We start from the raw sequence: 23,327 nt of genomic DNA on the forward strand, positions 1-23,327 counted from the left end.
TGTACCACCTCACACTTCTCCGGGTTGAACTCCATCTGCCACTTCTCAGCCTACTTCTGCATCCTATCAATGTCTCTCTGCAATCTTCGACAATCCCCTACACTATCTACAACACCACGAACCTTTGTGTCATCTGCAAACTTGCCAACCCACCCTTCTACCCCCACATCCAGGTCATTAATAAAAATCACAAAAAGTAGAGGTCCCAGAACAGATCCTTGCGGGACACCACTGGTCACAACCCTCCAATCTGAATGTACTCCCTCCACCACGACCCTCTGCCTTCTGCAGGCAAGCCAATTCTGAATCCACCTGGCCAAACCTCCCTGGATCCCATATGTTCAGACTTTCTGAATAAGCCTACTGTGTGGAACCTTGTCAAATGCCTTACTAAAATCCATGTAGATCACATCCACTGCACTACCCCCATCTATATGCCTGGTCACCTCCTCAAAGAACTCTATCGGGCTTGTTAGGCACGATCTGCCCTTCACAAAACCATGCTGACTGTCCCTGATCAGACCATGATTCTCTAAATGCTCATAGATCCTATCTCCAAGAATCTTTTCCAACAGCTTTCCCATCACAGACGTAAGGCTCACTGGTCTATAATTACCCGGACTACCCTTATTACCTTTTTTGAACAAGGGGACAACATTCGCCTCCCTCCAATCCTCTGGTACCATTCCCATGGACAACGAAGACATAAAGATCCTAGCCAGAGGTTCAGCAATCTCTTCCCTTGCCTCGTGGAGCAGCCTGGGGAATATTCCATCAGGCCCCAGGGACTTATCCGTTAAAATGTATTTTAACAACTCCAACTCCCTTAATATCAACATGCTCCAGAACATCAACCTTACTCATATTGTCCTCACCGTCATCAAGTTCCCTTTCAGTGGTGAATACCGAAGAAGTATTCATTGAGGACCTCGCTCACTTCCACAGCCTCCAGGCACATCTTCCCACCTTTATCTCTAATCGCTCCTACCTTCACTCCTGTCATCCTTTTGTTCTTCATATAATTGAAGAATGCCTTGGGGTTTTCCTTTACCCTACTCGCCTTCTCATGCCCCCTTCTTGCTCTTCTCAGCCCCTTCTTAAGCTCCTTTCTTGCTACCCTATATTCCTCAATAGACCCATCTGATCCTTGCTTCCTAAAACTCATGTATGCTGTCTTCTTCTACCTGACTAGATTTTCCACTTCACTTGTCACCCATGGTTCCTTCACGCTATCATTCTTTATCTTCCTCACCTAGACAAATTTATCCCTAACAGCCTGCAAGAGATCCTACAAGAGATCCATAGTACATTTCCCTGCAAAAACATCATCCCAATTCACACCCGCAAGTTCTAGCCTTATAGTCTCATAATTTGCCCTTCCCCAATTAAAAATTTTCCTATCCTCTCTGATTCTATCCTTTTCCATGATAATGCTAAAGGTCAGGGAGTGGTGATCATTGTCCCCCAGATGCTCACCCACTGAGAGATCTGTGACCTGACCCAGTTCGTTACCTAATACTAGATCTAGTATGGCATTCCCCCTCGTCGGTCTGTCAACATACTGTGACAGGAATCCATCCTGGACACACTTAACAAACTCTGCCCCATCTAAACCCTTGGAACTAATCAAGTGCCAATCAATATTAGGGAAGTTAAAGTCACCCACGATAACAACCCTGTTAGTTTTGCACCTTTCAAAAATCTCCCTCCCAATCTGCTCCTTGGTATCTCTGCTGCTACCAGGGGGCCTATAGAATACCCCCAGTAGAGTAACTGCTCCCTTCCTGTTCCTGATTTCCACCCATACTGACTCAAAAGAGGATCCTGCTACATTACCCACCCCTTCTGCAGCTGTAATAGTATCCCTGACCAGTAATGCCACCCCTCCTCCCCTCTTTCCTCCCTCTCTATCCCTTTTAAAGCACTGAAATCCAGGAATACTGAGAATTTCTTGAATAAAATTTCTAGAATAAAAACAATATAAATAAACCAGTTCTAAAACCTGCAGACAAATTATCGCAATCTGCACGTTGTCAATATTACCCTCATGATAATAATAAGAAGAAGAACTTTATTGATCCTGAGTGGGAAATTCTTTCGTTACAGCAGTAACATTTAAAAACTCTCTTGCAAACTTAACTAATAATAATGTACAGAATAATACACAATAAGGTACCAATGTGCAATCACAATGTATGAAATAATAAAACAGAGACTATTGTACTGACGTGTGTTCTCTTGTCACACAGAGATGAACTGTTGCTTATTGCATTTGGTAGAAGAGGTTTTCTGTAACGATCCTTATGACAGCAGAGCTGAATGAGTCTGTTTGAAAAGCTGCGCAATCATTAGGTCAAGAGGATGATGTGCCAGGTTGTCCATAATGGATAACAGTTTGCTTTGTGACCTCCTCTCCACCACTAACTCAAGAGGGTCCAGATTGGGTGGACTGATCCAGCCTTTTTGATGAGTTTCTTTAGTCTTTTTGCATCACCAACACCGATGCTGCTCCCCCAACGTAAAGCAGCAAAGAAGACTGCACTCACTACAACAGACTGGTAAAAAATCTCCAACATCCTGCTGCACACATTGAAGGATCTCAGCTTTCTTAGAAAATAGAGTCTGTTCATCCCCTTCTTGTTAACAGCCAGGGTGTTGGTTTTCCAGACAAGTCTGTTGTTGAGGTGAACACCCAAGTATTTGTACTCCTCCACCAACACAATCTCTTCTCCCAGAATCTACACAGGACTCATCACAGTCCTCTTCCTCCTCAAATCAATCACCATCTCCCTGGTTTTGGCCACATTCAGGAGCAGGAGATTCCTCCCACACCACTCCACAAACTTGTCCACCAGTCTGTACTCCATCTCCTGCCCATCTGATACACCCAACCACCACAGAGTCATCGGAGAACTTCTGCAAGTGGAACGACATCAGAAACTGGAAAAGGACATGTGATTGTATATTAGAGGCTGATAACTTTGTGTGTGCAGTTGAAGTTCCTTTGTGTGCTGGAGCAAAAGGTGTGTGCATATGCACACCTCAGAGAGAACATTGCTCTGACCCCAATTTTTCCTCGAGATTTACTCTTGAAGCAAAAATTAGTTGTAAAGGAAAGGATTGGGGAGCTTTTAAAAACCAACAGAAGGCAACTAAAAACATCCATAAGGAAAGAAAAGCTGAAATGTGAAGGCAAGTTAGCCAGTAATATAAAAGAGGATACCAAAAGCTTATTCAGATGAAGAGTAAAGGAGATAAGCAAGTCGATATTAGACTCTGGAAAATGATGGACAAAGAAATGGAGGACAAACTTTCAGACTTAGGGTTTTTATATTCTGTTTTGTTTTAATTACCCTTCCTGGCTCAAATATACTGTATTTGGTATTATTATATCTTTCTTTTGTTTTATAATATGAATTTTCTTGAACTCTGTATTCTTCTATGTAGAAATTAATAAAAATATTGAAAAGAAAGAATTACCCTTCCTTTTCCATTCTGTTGTATGAGCGGAGGGTGTTTGAGGGGAGGATGATGTTCTGTTAGTTTTTTTGTGCAGGGAAGGGGTTGTTCCTGTTCCATTTTGTGTGGGGGGTGGGGTTGATAATTGGGATGCTGTTTTTTTTTGTACTGGGGGAAATGGGTTTGACGTTTCTCTCTGAATTAACCGTCATATTCTGTCTTTGTTTCATGGCCATCTGGAGAAACACAAATTTCAGAGCTATATATGGATACAAGCTTTGATAATAAATTAACCTTAAGTATTTTGTATCGGTCTTCAGCATGGACGATGAGCAGAATGCCAGAAATACAAGAGTATCAGGAGGCAGAAGAAAGGAAATTGTAGGCCAGTTAGCCTGACCTCAGTAGTTGGAAAGATGTTGGAGTCCATTAATAAGAATGAGGTTTCAGAGTACCTGGAGCCACATGACAATCCAGAGATGAGCCCATGGTATTAGAGGAAACATACTAGCGTGGATAGAAGATTGGCTGACTGCCAAGAGAGAAAGAATCGGAGTAGAAGGGGCCTTTTCTGGTTGACTACTGCCCATGACTACTCGTGTGCTACAGGGGTCAGTGTTGGGACCACCTCTTTTCATCTTCTATGCCAATGATTTGGATGAAGGGATTAGGCCAGGTTTGCGAACAATACGAATATCGGTGGGGGACAGATAGTGTTGAGGAAGCAAGTTGTCTGCAGACAGATTGGAGAATGGGCAAAGAATTGGGAGATGGAATATAATGTAGGGAAGTGCATGGTCATGCACTTTGACAGAAGGAATAAAGGAGAGCAATTTTCTAAATGGGGAGGAAATTCAAAAATCAGAGGTGCAAAGGGACTTGGATGCCCTTATGCAGGATTCCCTAAAGGTTAACTTGCAGGTTGAGTCAGTAGTAAGGAAGGCAAATTAAACGTTAGTATTCATTTCGAGAGGACTAGAAGCGAGGATGTGATGTTGAAGCTTTACAAGCACTGGTCAGACTGCACTTGGAGTATTGTGAACAGTTTTGGGCCCCTTATCTAAGAAGGGATCTGCTGGCATTGGAGGAGTTCCAGAGGAGTCTACAAGAAAGATTCTGGGAATGAAGCGGCTAATGTATGAGGGGCGTGTGATGGCCCTGGGCCTATACTCACTAGTGGGATGATCTCATTAAAGTGTATTGAATATTGGAAGGCCTAGATAGAATGGATAAGGACAGAATGTTTTCTATAGTGCCGAGGACCAGAGAACACAGCTTCAGAATAGAACGATGTCCCTTTAGAACAGAGATGAGGAGGAATTTCTTTAGCCAGAAGGTGGTGAATCTGTGGAATTCATTGCTACAGATAGCTGTGGAGGCCATGTCCTTGGGTATATTTAAAGCAGAGTCAAAGCAGCAAAAGACAAGCATCAAAGGTTTCAGGGTGAAAGTAGATGAATGGAATTTGGAGGAATAATAAATCAGCCATGACAGATTGGCAGTGCAGACTCAATGGGCTGAATGGTCTAATTCTGCTCCTATGTCTTAAGGTCTTACTGATGCCACAGCCTCCTGCCCCCACCCACTTCCAATTGTAAGTGACTATCAAACAAAGGAGACCAAGTACTTTTCCCTGGTGCATTGCACACTGTTTCTAGCTCAGGCACCAGTTCAACTTTCAAGGAGTCAGCATCCCTAGAGACACACGCAAATCCACCTCGTCAGGCTGCAGCAACGAACAGATCATTCTCCCCACCAATCTCAATAACATCTTTTTATATCACAATATGCAGATTCAACATCAAAATTCAGTATATGAATCCGAACCAAAAAAATGATAATTGACATAAATCAGCTCCTCTGCTCTCTCCACAGATGTTTCCTGACCTGAGTATTTCCATAGTTCCTGTTTTCTTTTTCATTTTTTATACATTTGTCAATTTTGCATTCACTTTATACATAGGCCATTTTTTTTTACTAACTAATCTATTAAAAATTCAATTATGATCTAGTGTTAGCCGTATAGAAAAAGAAAATAGATTTTAAAAAATATTAGACACTTTATGCCTGAAGCTTACACAGATCACAATATTGGAGGAAGAAACCACTGCCATCTTCCCCTTGATTTCCAAGCCGGCCACATTCCCAATATGAGCACTTTATTTAAGACAACAAACATTGTTCAGTTTCAAACATCTTTAAACCATACCCACATTACTCCAGTTCTGACTTGGCATATCGCTCAGAGTTATACCACCAGTTCAGATAACCCAGGCATGGGCAAACTACGGCCCGTTAAGCTTTTTAATCCGGCCCGCAGAACTTGATGAAATTATATTAATAAATCTTGTTAACGTTTTATTCCCCGCAATTCTGGCGTTTTCCCAATAAATGACGCACTCTATATACATTTGTGGCGACCCATTTCCTGGCACATCCGAACCGGCTCACAAATAGCCAGCGTTCCGGCTAAGGGAGATAGCCTGCGGGAATTTGCGAGCACAGAGCTTTGGAGCCTCTGCGCCACGGGTGGCAGGTTGAGGGAGGCTTAAAAGTGAGGCTGGGGATTTCGAATAAAGTTTTTTTCTTTGACTGCAGTTACCGACTCCATGTCATAGTTTTAGCGCTGCATGTAGCACACCGCTACACATTGACCTTTGTTGAGGTGCAGCGTATTATTCCACATTTGCGCTTTACTCTTTGTTCGGCTCGACCTATTTATGTGAACAGGCGTTCAGCGTCATGAACATCAACAAAGCCAGCCACAGATCCAAGTTAACTGACCAACACCTCAGATCCATCCTGAGAATCGCCACAACAAAACTAAATCCAGACTTTGATGCGCTGGCTAAAAAGGGAGACCAACAACACTGTTCCCACTGAAATTAAAAATAAGTTTCTTCGTTGTGTTATGTAAAACATGCATTTGAAAATATTTTTTTCAATAAACCTTACATGTTACATGTCATTTCTGTTAAGTGATGGACATGAGTAGTGCACAGGTGCACGTACGTTCTCAAAATAAAAAATGCGCTCCAGATCAAATAACGTGCTCCACATACTGGCGCACTGTCACTGTTCTGTCTTTGTGCTGGTCGTTGTTGAGTTTTGGCACAGGGGACAATTGAATAAGAAGGAGCAGGACAAGTAGACCTGCATCTCCTACCGTTTTTGAAATAAAGACGGTCAGGAGGAGATTGATGATGATAATATCTTGAAGGATAACAGAATTTTCAGTGCTTTAAAATAATAACTGTTACTATTAAAAAAAAGCTGTATTTTATTCATTCAATTTTCAGTGTTTTAAAAGTCATTTCAATAAATAGCTAAATACCATGGGACTTCACAGACAGATATTTTGTTGTAATGCATTTGTTCATTTTCAATTGAAATTAAAGCAAATGTTTTCTACTTATCCCATGATATTTTATTTTCTCTTATGAGGTGTATTACCAAAACACTCCGTCCATCTGCTCCTGGTCCGGCCCCCCTGTCAAATTTTAGAACCCTTTGGGGCCCACAAGTCAAAAAGTTTGCCCACCCCTGAGATAACCACTCACACTCGATTAATTGTAGGCTCTTGCTACTATTGACTAAAAGATTGTTTACAGTTTAATTTCTAGGTTGAATTACACATGCTTTTTTGATGGAACTTGCAACACTGCGTAAATTCTGAAAGTTAGCACTGCTAACTTTCAGAAAGGGTAAGATGAGGGAAGACAAACCAAACCACAAAAAGGAACAGAAGTGGAGAGAGTGAGCAATTTCAAGTTCCTGGGTGTCAATATCTCTGAGGATCTAACCTGGTCCCAACATACTGATGTAGCTATACAGAAGGCAAGACAATAGCTTGATTTCATTAGGAGTTTGAGGAGATTTGGTTTGTCAAGTAAACACTTGAAAACTTCTGTAGTTTACTGTGGAGAGCATTCTGATTGGCTACATCACTTTTTAGTATGGGGAAGCTACTGCACAGGATTAAAGTAAGCTGCAGTAAATTGTAAAACTAGTCAGCTCCATCATGGGTACTGGCCTCTATAGTATCCAAGACATCTTCAAGGAGCGGTGCCTCAGAAAGGTGGTGTCCCTCATTAAGGACCCCCACCAGCCAGGATGTGCCCTCTTCCCACTGTTATCTCCCGGGAGCCTGAAGGCACACACTCAGCGACCCAGCAACAGCTTCTTCAAAGTTCAAGGTAAAACTTACTGGAGTACATACATTCATTAGAGTACATAATGTCACCATATGCAACCCTGAGATTCTCCTTCTGTGGGCATACTTAGCAAATCTATAGAACGATAACTGTAAACAGGATCAATGGACATCAAACTGTGCAAATATAAATAAATAGCAATAAATAATGAGCACGAAATAACAAGATAACAGAGTCCTTAAATGAGTCTAGTTATCGCCTTTTGTTCAAAAGCCTGATGGCTGAGGGACAGTAACTGGCCAATCCTGAGGCAGCAGTGAGACAAGAGCATTGCCTGTGTGGTGAGCTTCTATGATGATGGATGCTATTTTTTCTACAGCAACGTTTCATGTAGATGTGCTCAGTGGCTTTACCCATGATGTACTGGGCTGAATCCATTACCTTTTGTAGGATTTTACACTCAAGGGTATTGGTGTTCCTATACCAGGCCATAACGCAGCCAGTCAGCACATGTCTATAGGAGTTGACCAAGCTTTTTGATGACGTGCCAAAATCTCTGCAGACTCCTGATGAGGTCGAGGCACTGGAGTGCTTTCTTTGCAATTATAGTTATATAATGGGTCCAGGACAGGGGATGTTTTTCCCTTCTAACGTCCAATTTCTAAATGGACATTGAACCCATGAACACTATCTCATCACTTTATTTTTAATTTCTACTTTTGCACTACCTATTTTACTTTAACTATTTAATATACATATATAGTTGCAAGAAAAAGATTGAGAACCCTTTGCAATTACCTGGTTTTCTACATTAATTACTCATAAAATGAAGCATGGTGAAACATCCAGAAAATCTTTTGTAAACTTGAGATGTGCAGCAATGTCTTTTTTTGGAAAGAAATGGTTTCCTCCATGGTGTCCCTCCATGAACAACATTTAGTGTTTTCTTGTAATGGACACATGAACAAAGACTTTAGCAGAGATTTCTGCAGGTCTTTTGCTGTTATCCTTGGGTTCTTTTTCACCTCCTTCAGCACGGCACGTTGTGCTCTTGGTGTGATCTTTGCAGGACACCCACTGCTAGGGAGAGTAGCAACAGTACTGTATTTTCTCCATTTGTAGACAATTCCCCTCACTGTGGACTGATGAACACCCAGGTCTTCAGAAATGCTGGTTTAGCCTGTTCCAGCTTCATGCACCTCCACAATTCTTCTTCTCCTTCTAAGGTCTTCTGAAAGTTGTTTTGATCTTGGCATGGTGCACATTAACAGGTCTTTCTTGAGAAGAGCAGGCTCTATCAGTAACCTCACTGCTGTCTTTTTTATAGGGCAGGGCACCTCTACAACCCACACCTTTCAATCTCATCTAATTGATTGGAATACCTGACTCCAAATAGCTTTTGTAGAAGGCATTACCCCTGAGGTTCACATTCTTTTTTCAACACAGACAGTGATTGTTTAAATGGGGTACTCAATATTGACGAGATGTACAATTGTTTGCGTATTATTAGTTTTGGCAGATTGTGTTTGTCTATTATTGTGACTTAGATGAAGATCAGATCACATTTTATGAGTAATTGATGCAGAAAAACAGTTGCAAAAGGCTCACAAACTTTTTCTTGCAATTGCATACTTAGGATAATTTTATTTTCCCCCCTACATTTATCATGTGTTGTACTGTACTGCTGCTGCAACGTTAAAAAAAATTCACGACATATGCCTGTAAAATTCAATCTGATTTGGATTCTGATCTGATAATATGCACATTATTAATGTCAAATGTGCAAGCACTCAGTGAAGCCCTAAATGGACTCTCCAGCTTGTCATGTCCGTGTCAACCTTGATGCCAAATTAAACTAAATCCCTCAGGTCATGCTTGACCTGTTAGATCAGAAGCAACATTAGGCCATTCAGCCCAAAGAGTCCGATCCACTATTTCATCATGGCTGATCCCAGATCCAATACAACCCCCTACACCTGCCCTCCCACCAAATCCCTTGATGCCCCAACAAATCAGGAATTTATCAACTTCCGCTTTAGATATACCCTCGGACTCGGTCTCCACCGCAGTCTGTGGCAGAGCATTCCACAGAATCACTCCTCTCTGGATAACAAAAATTCCTCCTTACTTCTGTTCTAAAATGTTGCCCCTCAATTTTGAAGCTGTACTCTCTGGTTCCACAAACGCCCACCGGAGGAAACATCCTATCTACATCCACCTTAACTAGTTCTTTCAATATTCGGTTTTTTCAATGACAGCCCCATACAATCTTCTAAATTCCAATGAGTACAGGCCCAAAGCTGCCAGGCACTCCCCATATGTTAACCCCTTCATTCCTGGAATCATCCTCTTGAACCTTCTCTGGACTTCCTCCAATGACAACACAACTTTGAGGTAAGGGGCCCAAAACTGTTAACAATACTCCAAGTGCGGCCTGACTAGTCTTAAAAAGCTTCAGCTTTATCTCCTTGCTTTTATATTCTAGTCCCCTTGAAACAAACGCCAACACTGCATTTCCTTCTTTACCACAGACTCAACCTTCTGGGAGTCTTGCACAAGTCCCTCTGCACCTCTGACGTTTGAACCTTCTCCCCATTTAGATAATCAGCTGCACTATTGTTCCTTTACCAAAATGCATTATCATACATTTCCCAACACTGTATTGCATCTGCTACTTTTTTGCCCATTCTTCCAATTTGTCCAAGTCCTACAGCAATCACATTGCTTCCTCAGCACTACCCACCTCTCCGCCTATCTTTGTACCATCTGCAAACTTTACCACAAAGCCATCAATTCCACTATCTAAATAACTGATAAACAATGGGAAAAGTAGTGGCCCGATACTGACCACTGAAGAACACTTCAGTCACTAACAAACAAGTTAGTAACTTCTAATCACTAACAACCAACCAGAAAAGGCCTCCTTTATTCCCACTTGTGCCTGTAGTCATTCCTCTTTACATGCCGGTATTTTTCCTGTAAAACCATAGGATTTTATCGTCTTAAGGAGCCTCATGTATGACATCTATCAAACACCTTCTGAAAATCTAAGTAAATGACATCCGCTGCCTCTCCTCTGTCCACTCTGCTGTTACTTCCTCAAAGAATTCTAACAGATTTGACAGGCAAGATTTCCCTTTACAGAAACCATGCTGACTTTAACTTATTTTATCATTATTTTTCAAAACCTTGTCCTTATTAATTGACTCCAACACTTTCCCAACCACTGAGGTTAGGCTAACTGGCCTATAATTTCCTTTCTTTTGTCTTCCTCCCTTCTTAAAGAGTGGAGTGACATTTGCAATCTTCCAGTCCTCCGGGACCATGCCAGAATCAAGTGATTCTTGAAAGCTCATGACCGATGCATCCGTTAGCTCCTCAGCAACCTCCCTCAGGACTGGGATGCAGTCCACCCGGTCCAAGTGACTTATCCACCGTAAGACCTTTCAGTTTGCCTAGCACATTTTCCTTTGTAATACAAAGGACACTCACGGACCTTTGGCAAACAGCTCGAGTCTTCCACAGTAAAGGCTAAAACAAAATAGTTATTACGCTCATCTGCCATTTCTTTGACCCATTACTACCTCTCCAGCATCATTTTCTAGTAGTCCAATACTAACTCTCACCTCCCTTTTACTCTGTATATAACTGAAAAAACTTTTGGTATCTTGCTTTATATTATCAGCTAGTTTACCTTCATATTTCATCTTTTCCCTTCTTATAGCTTTTAGTTGTCTTTTGTTGGATTTTAAAAACTTAACAATTATCCAACTTCCCACTCATTTTTGCTACCTTATATGCCTTTTTCCTTGGCTTTTCTAGTCCTTAACTTCAATTGTCAGTCAAGGTGCCCAGCCTGCCATTTGAGAACTACTTCAGCGGGACACATCTATCTTGCACCTTGTGAACTATTCCCAGAAACTTCAGCCACCTTAGTTCTGCCATTATCCCTGCTAGAAACCCCCTCCAATCCACCCGACAAGCTCCTCTCTCATGCCTCTGTAATTCCCTTTATTCCAATGCAATACTGATGCAACTGATGTAACTTGCGCTTCTCCCTGTTAAATTGCAGTATGAATTTAATCATATTATGATCACTGCCTCCTAGTGGTTCCTTTACATTAAGCTGACTAATAAAATCTGGGTTATTCCACAACATCCACTCTAAGGCAGGCTTTCCCCAAGATTCTCCAGCACTGTGTGTGTGTTGCTCTGGATTTCCTGCTTCTGCAGAATCTCGTGTTTAAAACTAAATCCATGTTTCGTGGATTATTTAACTGCTGAGGTCAAGGCGGCGGACAGCTTGAAGATTCTTGAGGTGAACATCACTGACACCCACACCTGTGTCTCTACTTCCTCAGGAGGCTAAAGAAATTCAGCATTTCTCCTTTTAAAAACTGGTGGATCACAGAAAACAGAGGATCTGAAAAAGCGGCAGAGGGTTGTAGAGTTAGCCAGCTCCACCATAGATACTAGCCTCTGCAACATCAAGGGCACCTTCAACAGACAATGCCACAAAAAGGCAGCATCCATTATTAAGAATGCTCACCATCCAAGAAAAGCCCTCTTCTCATTGCTAGGGGTACAGGAACCTTAAGATATATACTCCACCATCTTCTTCACATGTTTCTGAATGGTTCGTGAACACTACCTCACAATTTTTACTCTTTTTGTGTATATACACACACTGTTAAGCAGAGTCAAAAAAAGCCCAATTAAATCCACTATGATTCAACATTGTTAAAACAATAAAACATGAAAACTTCCAAGGGGGATGAATATTTTTTAAAGACAGTATAAATCAAGGTATTGAGACAGGAGATGGGATGTTATGCTGAAGTTGAAGAAGACGTCGGTGAGGCCTAATTTGGAGTATTATGTGCAGTTTTGGTCATTTACCTGCAGGAAAGAGGTAAAAAAGGTTGAAAGAGTACAGAGAAAATTTACAAGGATGTTGCCAGGACCAGAGGACCTGAATTAGAAGGAAAGATTGATTGGGTTAGGACTTTATTCCTTGAAACATAGAAGACTGAGAGGAAATTTGATACAGGTATGCAAAATTATGAGAGGTATAAACTGGGTAAATGTAAGCAGGCTTTTTCCACTGAGGTTGGACGGGACTACAGTTAGAGCTCATGGGTTAAGGGTGAAAGGTGAAAACTGTAAGGGGGACCTTTTTCACTCAGAGGGTTGTGAGAGTGTGGAATGAGCTGCCAGCACAAGTGTTGCATGCAAGCTCAATTTCAATGTTGAAGTGAAGTTTGGATAAGTACATGGATGATAGGGGTATGAAGGGGGCTATGGTTTGGGTGCAGGTCGACAACAGTAGGCAGTTTATTAGCTTGGCACAAACTAAATGGGCTGATGGGCCTGCATCTGGAGTATTTTTCTATGACTCTATAGTAAACCCAATTCTGATAAATACTGACAAATCCCTTCAATTTAACCAGAAAGGAAATGCAGTGTAGGTGTTTTATAAGAAAGGAGCACACCCGTGTGAGAATAAACTATGATACATACTCAAATATCCAATTTGGTGTAAATTGCAGGCACAACATGAAATAGCATTTGACTGTATAGTTATTAAATTATTGAATGATGATCAGAAATCAGGATGACCAATCTAGAGTAACAAATTTCAATGTTCTCACGGCAGCTGACATACTTAAAGTGATCACAAACATTTGAAATTAAACTGATGGATACCACTGCTGTGACCTTTCCAAGCTAATTTATTTAATTATTTAAAAAGCTAACCACTTGACTCCAGGCAGATTCTTAATTACCTTCTGCAATGACCATAGAATAAATGTAGGAGGTGAAAGCAAGCTGGAGAGAAACAGCTAACCTTACAGTAAACCTGTACCAATAAGGTGATGGGGCCAAGGCCCGAGAGCGTATCGGAGAGTCAGGGCCCAGCACCGAGACCAAGGAACGACCTGAGCTTTCGACAATACAAGTGTTGGGCCGGGGTGTCAAAGGCTGGAGGAAGGGTCGGGCCAGTTTATTTACTTTATTGTCACCAAACAATTGATACTAGAGCGTACAATCACAGTGATATTTGATTCTGCGCTTCATGCTCCCTGGAGTACAAATCAAAGTAAATATAATAAGAATTTAAATTATAAATCATAATTAGAAAATAGAAAAGGGAAAGTAAGGTAGTGCAAGCCAGGTCTGGATATTTGGAAAGTACGGCCCAGATCCGGGTCAGGATCCGTTCAGGCTCCACAAGGTTTACTCATCTCTGTGCTGAACTGAGACTGCAGTGATGACTGCTTTGTGGCTGTGGAATCACCAGCACATTGTGTATTCGATGGTCTTTTTTTAAAAAAAATAGGTTCTATTGGCTTTCTTTGTTTTGTGGCTGCCTGTAAGGACACAAACCTAAAGATTGTAGGTAGCATATAAAGTGAGATAATCAATGCAGTTTGATTTTGAAGAAATTTAAGTCATTTTCATCCCTGAATAAACAGTCTGTGGTGAAAAGATTAAACAAAGGCTGAATCACGGCCACTTTATTAGGTGCAGGAGTTGAACCCAGTTTGTCTTCCACTGCTGTAGCCCATCCACTTCAAGGTTTGACATGTTGTGTGTTCAGAGACGTTCTTTCACACCCCACTGTTATAATGTGTGGTTATTTGAGTTACTGTCACCTTCCTGTCAGCTTGAAGCAGACTGGCCATTCTCCTCTGACCTTGTTCATTAACAAGGCATTTTCACTCACAAGCTGCCGCTGAATGGACGTTGATTTGTTTTTCACATCATTTGTTTTTCAAGAGGAATAGTGTATAAGAGTAAGGAGGTATTGATGAGGCTCTATGGGGCACTGGTGAGACCCTATTTGGAATACCGTGTGCAGTTTTCAGCCCCTTATCTTAGAAGGGATGTGCTGATGGAGAGAGTTCAGAGAAGAAGGACTAACATGAGGAGTGTTTGTGGGCTCTTGAATTGTATTCATTATAGAGGGGATCTCATAGAAATATTTCAAATGTTGAAAGGGTTGGACAGAGTAGATGTGGAAAGGCTGTTTCCCTTGGTGGGTGAGTCCAGGACAAGAGGTCACAGTCTTAGAATTAGAGGGTACCCATTTAAAACAGAGATGAGGAGAAATTTTTTTAGCCAGAGGGTCGTGGATTTATGGAATTCATTGCCGCATACAGCTGTGGAGGCCCAATCATTGAAGATTTTTAAGGAGGAGATTTGACAGGTATCTGATTAGTCAGGGTATCAAGGGATATGGGAAAAAAGCCAGAAATTGGAGCTAGACAGAATAGCTTAGCTCATGGAGGAGTGGCGGAGCAGATTCGATGGGCTGAATGGCCTACTTCTGCTCCTTTGTCTTGTGATCTGTCTCTGTAAAGTCTAGAGGGCACTGTGCATGAAAATCCCGGGTCAGCAGTTTCTGAGATACTCAAACCACCCTGTCTAGCACCAACAATCATTCCAAGATGAAAGTCACATCCTCATTCTGATCACAAACAAGTGAAATATTGCAGCTGCTGGAAATCCAAGCAAGGCACACAAAATGCTGGAGGAAGAGTTCCTCAGCATTTTGTGCGTGTTGCTTCTCATTCTGATGTTGGGTCTGAACAACAACTGAACTTATCGGGCATGTCCGCATGTCTTTATCCATGGAGTTGCTGTCACAGAATTGGCTGATTAGATATTTGCCTTGACAATCAGATGTACCTAAAAATGCTACTGAGTATATATTTCACTTCTTTCATTGTAGTAAGCAACCTGCTAAAGATCACAAAGGCCAGAGATAGGATATCTTACCCTGGCTGACAAGATCTTATAAATCACAATCTACATTAGACGGGTCATTTAAAAGGTTAAACCCAGAATTCAACATGTAAAATTAACAGAAAAATGTCAGAGGCTAAAAGTTTGAAATTTGCTTTTCTTTAAAAATCCATTCTATTGAGTTTCTTTGTTTTGTGGCTGCCTGTAAATAGACGAATCTCAGTATACATAGTTCGATAATAAATATATTTTGAACTTTGAAATAACACCATAAGACGACAGATCCTTGCCCTCCCCCCCACCCCCGAGCATGCTTTTGTAAGTGCTGGACTTCAGTTGACACTTCAGTTCTGTTGATATTTTGAGGTGGAATTTAGAGACGTTATGACATTTATTTAAAAGCAGGGGAAAGTTCTCCAAGCCAATACTTCTCTCTTCAGCATCTTTTAAAAGGTAGATAGATTATTTGTCATATCATACCTTTGGATGTTAAAATAGGTTTCCACATTTACAAGAAAAGAGGACTGTTAAAATTGTCAGGCTCTGAAGTGCTTTGAACAACACAAAGAGCAGGTAGAACCATCATGACAAACTCATAAAAACTGCAATACAGGGAAAGCCTGGCAAGATTATAGGACTACTTATCAGGGTTAGGGAGTTGTGTATGCAGAAGCATTGTATGTATTATGAAGGGGAAACATGTACACTATACAGCAAGGATGTAGGAACAGCTGTCAGCTGTACACTTGATTGAAATAAAGAGAATGCAGGATTTGCAGAAGGATTACACTTACTTTGCAAGTAGCAGATGTAATTTAATACTATCAAATGGGAAATATTGATCAGTGCAAGAAAATATGGGCAGCAGGTATTTAACAGAAATAGAGAGTCTATGGAGCACCGAGGAAAAAGTGGAGAAGCAATTAAAAGACAAATAGATTACTTCATATAAATAGATAGATGTTTGGGTCATAGATTCATTAGTTATGCTTGGTTTCTCCCCAACACCCAAATCACTATTTTTGGGATATCTGGGCATTGCAGGCAACCCAGCATTTATGGTCCACATTATTTCCTTAAAGCACTGTAAACTACTGAAAAAGTTCTAGAGAGAATAGATCTAGCAAAGATGAAGGAATGGCAGTATATTCTGATTCCAGGATGATGTATGTACACATCAAAGTACATGCAGCTTGTAGAGTTCCTATGCATCTGAAGCCTTTGCGTTTCTTATTGGTAGAAGCTGTGGTTTTGGAGATGCAATTGGGGTCGCCTAGGCAAGTAAATACAGCACACTTTGTAGATGGCATACACTGAGCTAGTGTAAGCCTGTGTCTCATGTAGTGGATGGGGTACCAATCAAGCTGGTTGATCTTGGACCAAGGATTCTCAACCTTTTCCCCAAGTTGGTAACTCATGTTGACATATGAGCAGAATTAGGCCATTTGGCCTATCAAGGCTGCTATGGCATTTGATCATAGTTAATTTAATTTTCCTCTCAATTCCATTCCCCTGCCTTCTCCCTGTAACCTTTGACACCCTTACTAATGAAGAACCTATCACCCTCTGCATTAAATATATCTAATGACTTGGCCTCCACAGCCTTCTGTGGCAATGAATTCCAGATTCACCAGCCTCTGGCAAAAAAAAATTCCTCATCTCAGTTCTATGCTGAGGCTGTGCCCTATGATCCTAGACTCCCCCACAATAGGAAACATCCTCTCCACACTCACTATGCCTAGGTTTCAATGACACCCCCCCCCCCCCGCCAATCCCTTTGAACTCCATTGAGTGTAGACCCAGAGCCATCTAACACTTTTCTTGTGTTGATCCTTTCATTCCTAGGGTAATTTTTGCAAATCTACTCTGGGCGCCAGCACATTTCCCCCAGACAGTATCCACCTTGTGCACTATTGGAGCAGCATTCAAGCCAAGCAGGTAGACAGTATCCCAAAGGACACCTGCTTTGTGGCTCAGAGATAATGGAAAGCCTTTGGTGTGCCAAGAGGCAAGACACTGCTGCAGATTACCCAGCCTCTGACATGCTTGTGAAGCTAGTCTAGTTGAGATTCTGGTCAATGGTAAAAATATTGAAAATCAGGCGCGAATTGGCAGCTCAACTAGAAGGAAAACTCTGATCTCAAACCTCCGCTGTCTTGCTGCTGTATCCATTCATGGGGAAGGCTTCGGGAGTAAACGCCGAGGGAAGAGTCTGGAGCTGGAGTCCCTCAGACAGTTGAGTACAATGCTGACTGGCAACTCCTGCGCCACTACCGGTACCGAACTGTATCGCTCTCTGATGTTCAAGTTCATCAGCTGTGTGGGGGGGGGGGGGGGGGGGGGGAGTCTGCTGCAAGGGCAACAGCTTGCTCTCCATATCGTACTGCCCAGGTTTGCGTATCCAGACAGCCAGGACACAACACCCATGGTCAATCCTGACAGAGGCCTCACTCACTCGCAGTTTAATATCAAATTCAAAGTTTAGTATCACCACATATCACCAAAATTCATTGTCTTGCAGGCATTACAGGAAAATAAGGAAATAATTGAATGTACTAAAAACTCCACATTAACAAAGACTGACAAATCACCAATGAAGACAAACTGTGCCAATAAAAAAAATACTGAGAATGTGAATTGTAAAGAGTCCTTGAAAGTGAGTCTGGAGGTTGTAGAATCAGTTCAGAGTGTGGTGAGTGAAGTTATCCACACCAGTTCAAGAGTGTAATGGCTATCGGGTAATAAACTGGTGGTGTGGGACCTGAGGCATGGACAGAAAGGCTCATTTCAGTGCTATATAGCTGTGTAATTTTATGATGGTACAGAAACTTTCTACTTTGCTACTCTACACAGAGTTCTTTGTCTTAGCCACAGGCTCAGGATTATTAACAGAAGCTGCTGAAAAATAACATCTCTAAAGGAGCTTACTCAAGACTATTTCCCCTCCCCCCAAAGAAACAGAAGTCAGCAGAGTTATTTTTTCTTATTCATGCAAATGCAGTTATTTCAAAATACCACATGACTACCGTTGCCACGCCATTCATAGGAAGATTTGTTCAGCTGCTTCCCAACTCGGAGCAACTGCTTTCAGCTATTGTAGAAAGTCAAATCTAAAATCACTGAATTTCTAAGTATTTATTGTCAAAGTACATACATGGCACCATATCCTCCCCTGAGATTCATTTTCCTGTTAGCATTCACAGCAGATACGATCAAACAGAACAGAATTAACTAAAGACTGCACACAGCAAAGACAGACAATCAAGCAATGTTCAAAAAACGACAAATTGTGCAAATACACAGAAAGAAAAAAATGGTAATATATATCGAGAACTTGAGTTGTAGAGCCAATGAAAGTGAGCCTACAGGTTGTGGAATCAGATCAGTGTTGGGCTGGTTTAGGAGCCTAATGATTGTAGGTTAATAATTCTTCCTGCACCTGGTGTTGTATCTCTTGAGCCTTCTTCCTGATGACAGGACTTTCAAACTGCCTCTGCACACTGCAAGTCTAGGCCATTCGGTCCATTGAGTCTGCTCTGCTACTTCATCATGGCTTATCCATTTCCCTCCAAACCTCATTCTCCTGTCTTCTCCCTATAACCTTTCATGCCCTGACTAATCAAGAACTTTTTGATATGCGTCAAGCTCCCAACTGTAATCTTCTTTCAGCCACAACTCAGTGATGCTGAATTACACAGTAATCATTGTTATAAAGTCACTTAGTGCAATATACTTGATCAAGGTGTACAAATGATCAAGCACAGATCAAGTGGATAGTTAAAGACTTTAGCCCCACAAAATGGCAAATACCGGGGGCATAATTTGAGGGTGATTGGAAGAGAGTACAGTGGAGATTTTTTTCTAAACGCACAGAACGGTGGGTGTGTGGAACACCCTGCCAGGGGTGGTGACAGAAGGAGATGCACTGGGGACATTTAAGAACCTGTTAATGAAATTGGAGGGCTATGTAGTGGAGAAGGGTTAGATTGATTTTAGAGGTTAAAAAGTTGGCAGAATGTTGAGGCTCAAAGGACCTGTACTGTATTGTAATGTTAATCCCTATATATTAAGACAATAAACTATAATACATAGAAGCATAATTAGACCATTCAGACAACTGAGTCTGCTCTGCCATTCCCATCACTTTTAACCCCATTCTCCTGCCGTCTCCCCATAACCTTAGAAGCTGCCAACCTACACTTTAAATATACCCATGGGTTGCCCTCCACAGCATTGAAAAAGAGTGATAATACATTATGACATCATGACTCATTGTTAATTATTGTCTTCAGCTGTTTTGCCTCAATAAAGAAACTAAACATATCACTTTTGGGAAATACTGTGCAAAAGTCCTGCATAACTTATTCATCCATCCAAATAACATTCGAGGTACTCGAGAAAGTAACCTTTATTAACTTTATAACAACAATGAGAATCTTGTACCATAAACTGTCAAACCTCATTCAATGGTGGCACCAGTTGTTTAAAGTGTCCCTTATTTATTTTGACGTATTGAACTTTGGACAAATTATCCCTTGTGCTTTAAGCTGGTCTGTGCAGTATAAAAGAAATAACCCTGCCCTAAGGTTCGTCAGCCCTGTAGCTCAGAGAACACAAAGTTCTGCAACATTTCGGTGAAAAATGGAAGTACAAATAAGACATACGAAACCTACTTCCTATCCATAAATATAAACATACAACCTCTAGCTCCATACAGAAATGAAACGTACCTGCTCAGCTTCCTCTGAGATTAGTGTGAAACCCTCATCCATTTAAATATGAGATAATTCTTTTCAGCAAGAAGTAATTCCTTCATCTAGACGCATATATTTAAACAAAAACCATCAAAAAGTTGTTTCATTCTCCAGTTGAAGGCTGAACAACAACGCCTTTGTCTGCCCCACACCCGCCATGATCAACAACACCAAACTCCCACAGAAGGGGCCCCACAAACACAAGGCGACACCGGCGCGCTCGCGAGGGCCGCTGGGACATGTAGTTGAGGACCCCGGGTGCCCTGCGGCGTGACTCGCGCAAGTCTGGTCAGGCGAGAACTACAACATCCGTCGTACCTTGCGCCGGCCGGCGCCTGCGTAACCCGGCCGGTGGCAGTTCACTTCCTTTTGAACTTCAGCTCACTGGAGCTTCTCATGGAAACTTGGTGCGTGAGAGAGCAGGATGAAACTGGTGAGGAACCCTAACTGTTTCTGTTTATAGCTGTTCAAGGTGGCTGTAGAGTGCTAAAAGAGATATATAAAACCTTTAGGGCCACACATTGGCCCTGTACCCCATTGCTGCTTCAGATTCCAGCGTCTGCAGTGGTTTCTGTCTACAGAGCACTCATTTCTCTCCCCCCCCCCCACCCAGCTTTTGAGAATCAATAACTAGAGGGCATAGGTTTAAGGTGAGAGGGGAGAGAGATTTAACAGGAACCCGAGAGGTAATTTTATCATCCAGAGAATGGTGCGTAGATGGAATGAGCTGCCAGAGGAAGTGATTGAGGCAGGTAATGCTAACATTACTTAAAAGGCTATGGAAGGTTTAGAGAGATTGGGCAAATAGGGTTATTTTAGATGGACCTGTTGGGCAGAAGAGCTCTTTTCAGTACTCTCTGACTCTGTTTAGGGAGTGAGAACAAACTGGTTTATTAATGTCGCATGTATTGAGGATCAGTGTGAGGCTTGGCTTTGCATGCCATTCAGTACACTGAGGGAAAAGCAATATCACAGTGTAGGAGTTAATACTACAGTTACAGAAGGAGCAGTACAGGCGAACCATGAGGTGCATGGGCCATGGCGAGCGAGGCTGACGTGAACTCAGTGCATGGGATCCATAGTGAATTGGCTTCTTGGATTCAGAATTGGCTTGCCCGTAGAAGGCAGGGGGTAGTGGCACTCATTCCAGCTCGACGTCTGTGATGTGCTGCAGGGATCTGTACTTGGACCTCTGCTGCTTGTGATGTATATAAATGACCTGGGTGAAAATGCAGATGTGGGTGGGTTAGTAAGTTTGCAGGCGAATCAAAGATTGTGGATAGCGCAGATGATTGGCAAAAAAAAAATAGAGTGGGATTTAGATCAGTGGTAGATGCTGAGCACCTTTTCACTACGTCTTAACAAACAACTGAGAGTGGATCAATCATAAGCACACTTATTTTACCTGCTGTAAGGGAAGACTATTACCATACAAGAGCTGGTCATAGCTTAGCAAGAACAGATGGCTAAGACACTACTTTTTACACAAGTGTTATCTACCTGTGCCGGTTCAGGGACAGGGTGCATTCTGTTAGTCTGCTTAATAAGAGTGCTTGGCATTCTTCTAGGAACCAAATCCCCTTGTCTTTCTGCAGTTTGTCATATCGTCAAGGTCCATCGGCATAATGTTGCACAAACGCTGTTAGCAAAGCACTCTGGTACAATGCAGGTTCCTTTTTGTTACAGACACAAATGTCATTGTGTTACTACAAGTAGAGTATATCTTCAGACAGAAATGGGTAGAGAAATAGCAGATGGAGTTTAACCCGGCCAAATGTGGAGTGTTGCACCTTGGAACAGTACACTGTTGAGACCAAGACCCTAAACAAGATCTGACAGTGGCTACGTAGGTTGATAGGGCGGTTAATATGCTATATGGCATGCTCGCCTTTAATAGTCAAGGCATTGAGTTCAAAAGTCAGGAAGTTACGTTGAAGCTTTATAAAATTCTAGTTGGGCCACATGTGCAGTTGTGGTTGCCCCATTATAGAAACTGTTACGTTTTGTAACTAATTGAAAGAAAAGCAAGGAGCCAGGAATAAACGTGTCTACTTAGTTTTTACTTTCAGTGAGGCAGGCAGTTATGATGTGGTGTTCTGATGTATGCCGTTCACTTACTTTTACATGTAATCCATAATGAATTATTTAAACAATGAATGCCTAATTGAATATTTATTTATGTTATTACTTAAATATTATTGAAATATTAAATACACAACACTTCTCTCTTCTTAGTTATAAGCTCCAACTCAATATAAAATGCATCTCAACGTGTATGTGTAAATGTGTGTGGTATTCTGTATAATACAACTACTGTATGGACATCCACATCATCATAAATTTGAAATTGTCCCATTCAGGACTAAACATTTAATCACTGTGGAGGATTTCTTGCCCTGCTGAGATAATGTCTCTCCTGTCGAGGTGGGGTTAGTGGATCACTTTGCAATGGCAGGTGAGACTTGTAACTGTGAACAATCCCAGGTTCTGGGGCCTCTGCGTAATTGACTCTGGGACTGCAGGAAGTGGTTCTGACAGCTCTGGACACCTTTCTTCTGGATGTGTTGGCATCACAAACAGTGCAAGGCAAGCTGCTGATCTATCCCAGCCACCAGACAAAGCCTTGAGCCAACATTTTGATCACATCTAAATTACCGGCATGTGGCTCCTCCCAACACTTCCACTCTTGGCTTGGATGGTACAAAAACTCTCAATCGATGCATAAGGCAACTTCTGTCAAGGCCAAGTTCATTCTGGCGCTGGTAAAAATGGGAGAACTGAATTGCTGCTGAACATCACAGCTATTTTGGGTTGCCATGTGGACCTGAGACATTGTGGGATCTTTTCTGGTTTCCCTTTGGATTATCTCTGCCATAATTAGGAGTCTTTCAGTTTGGAACCTTAGAACATGGGCCAAAGGGCCTGTTCTGTGTTCTTTGTTTTGTCCCTCAACCAACGTCATCTAAAATAGTCATTGTCATGTTGCTGCTGGTGAGATCCCCAGACTTTGTCAGAGCTTTATGAGGTGATGGTGATTGTTTACTAATGCCCCATGTATTGTCATAGTGAAACAGATTTGCTTACGTCCCACCTAGAAAGATGAAACGTTGACTGTTTATTCTTTTCCATAGAAGCTGCCTGATCTGCTGAGTTCCTCCCACTTTTCCCTGGTTAGGCAGTTCAGATGAGGAGGAATTTCTTTAGGCAGAGG

At 41.8% G+C, this 23,327-nt stretch overlaps 2 protein-coding genes across 6 annotated transcripts in view; one reads left to right on the forward strand and one right to left on the reverse strand.

Moving 5' to 3' along the window:
* The window catches only part of LOC132403286 (homeobox-containing protein 1-like), a 71,056-nt gene extending 50,779 nt beyond the window's left edge, over nt 1-20,277 (reverse strand). For all 5 annotated transcript variants that reach the window (XM_059986728.1, XM_059986727.1, XM_059986726.1 and 2 more), the window contains exon 1: nt 20,093-20,277. The gene's annotated coding sequence lies outside the window, so the exon portion shown is untranslated. The remainder of the gene's footprint in view (nt 1-20,092) is intronic.
* A 171-nt stretch (nt 20,278-20,448) lies between these two features.
* The window catches only part of ints9 (integrator complex subunit 9), a 57,447-nt gene continuing 54,568 nt past the window's right edge, over nt 20,449-23,327 (forward strand). The window contains exon 1 of the mRNA XM_059986730.1: nt 20,449-20,549. Coding sequence (XP_059842713.1) covers nt 20,541-20,549 — 9 coding nt within the window. The 5' untranslated portion in view covers nt 20,449-20,540. The remainder of the gene's footprint in view (nt 20,550-23,327) is intronic.

This window comes from Hypanus sabinus, chromosome 12, assembly GCF_030144855.1.
Source record: "Hypanus sabinus isolate sHypSab1 chromosome 12, sHypSab1.hap1, whole genome shotgun sequence".
In the NCBI taxonomy this organism is placed as follows: Eukaryota; Metazoa; Chordata; class Chondrichthyes; order Myliobatiformes; family Dasyatidae; genus Hypanus; species Hypanus sabinus.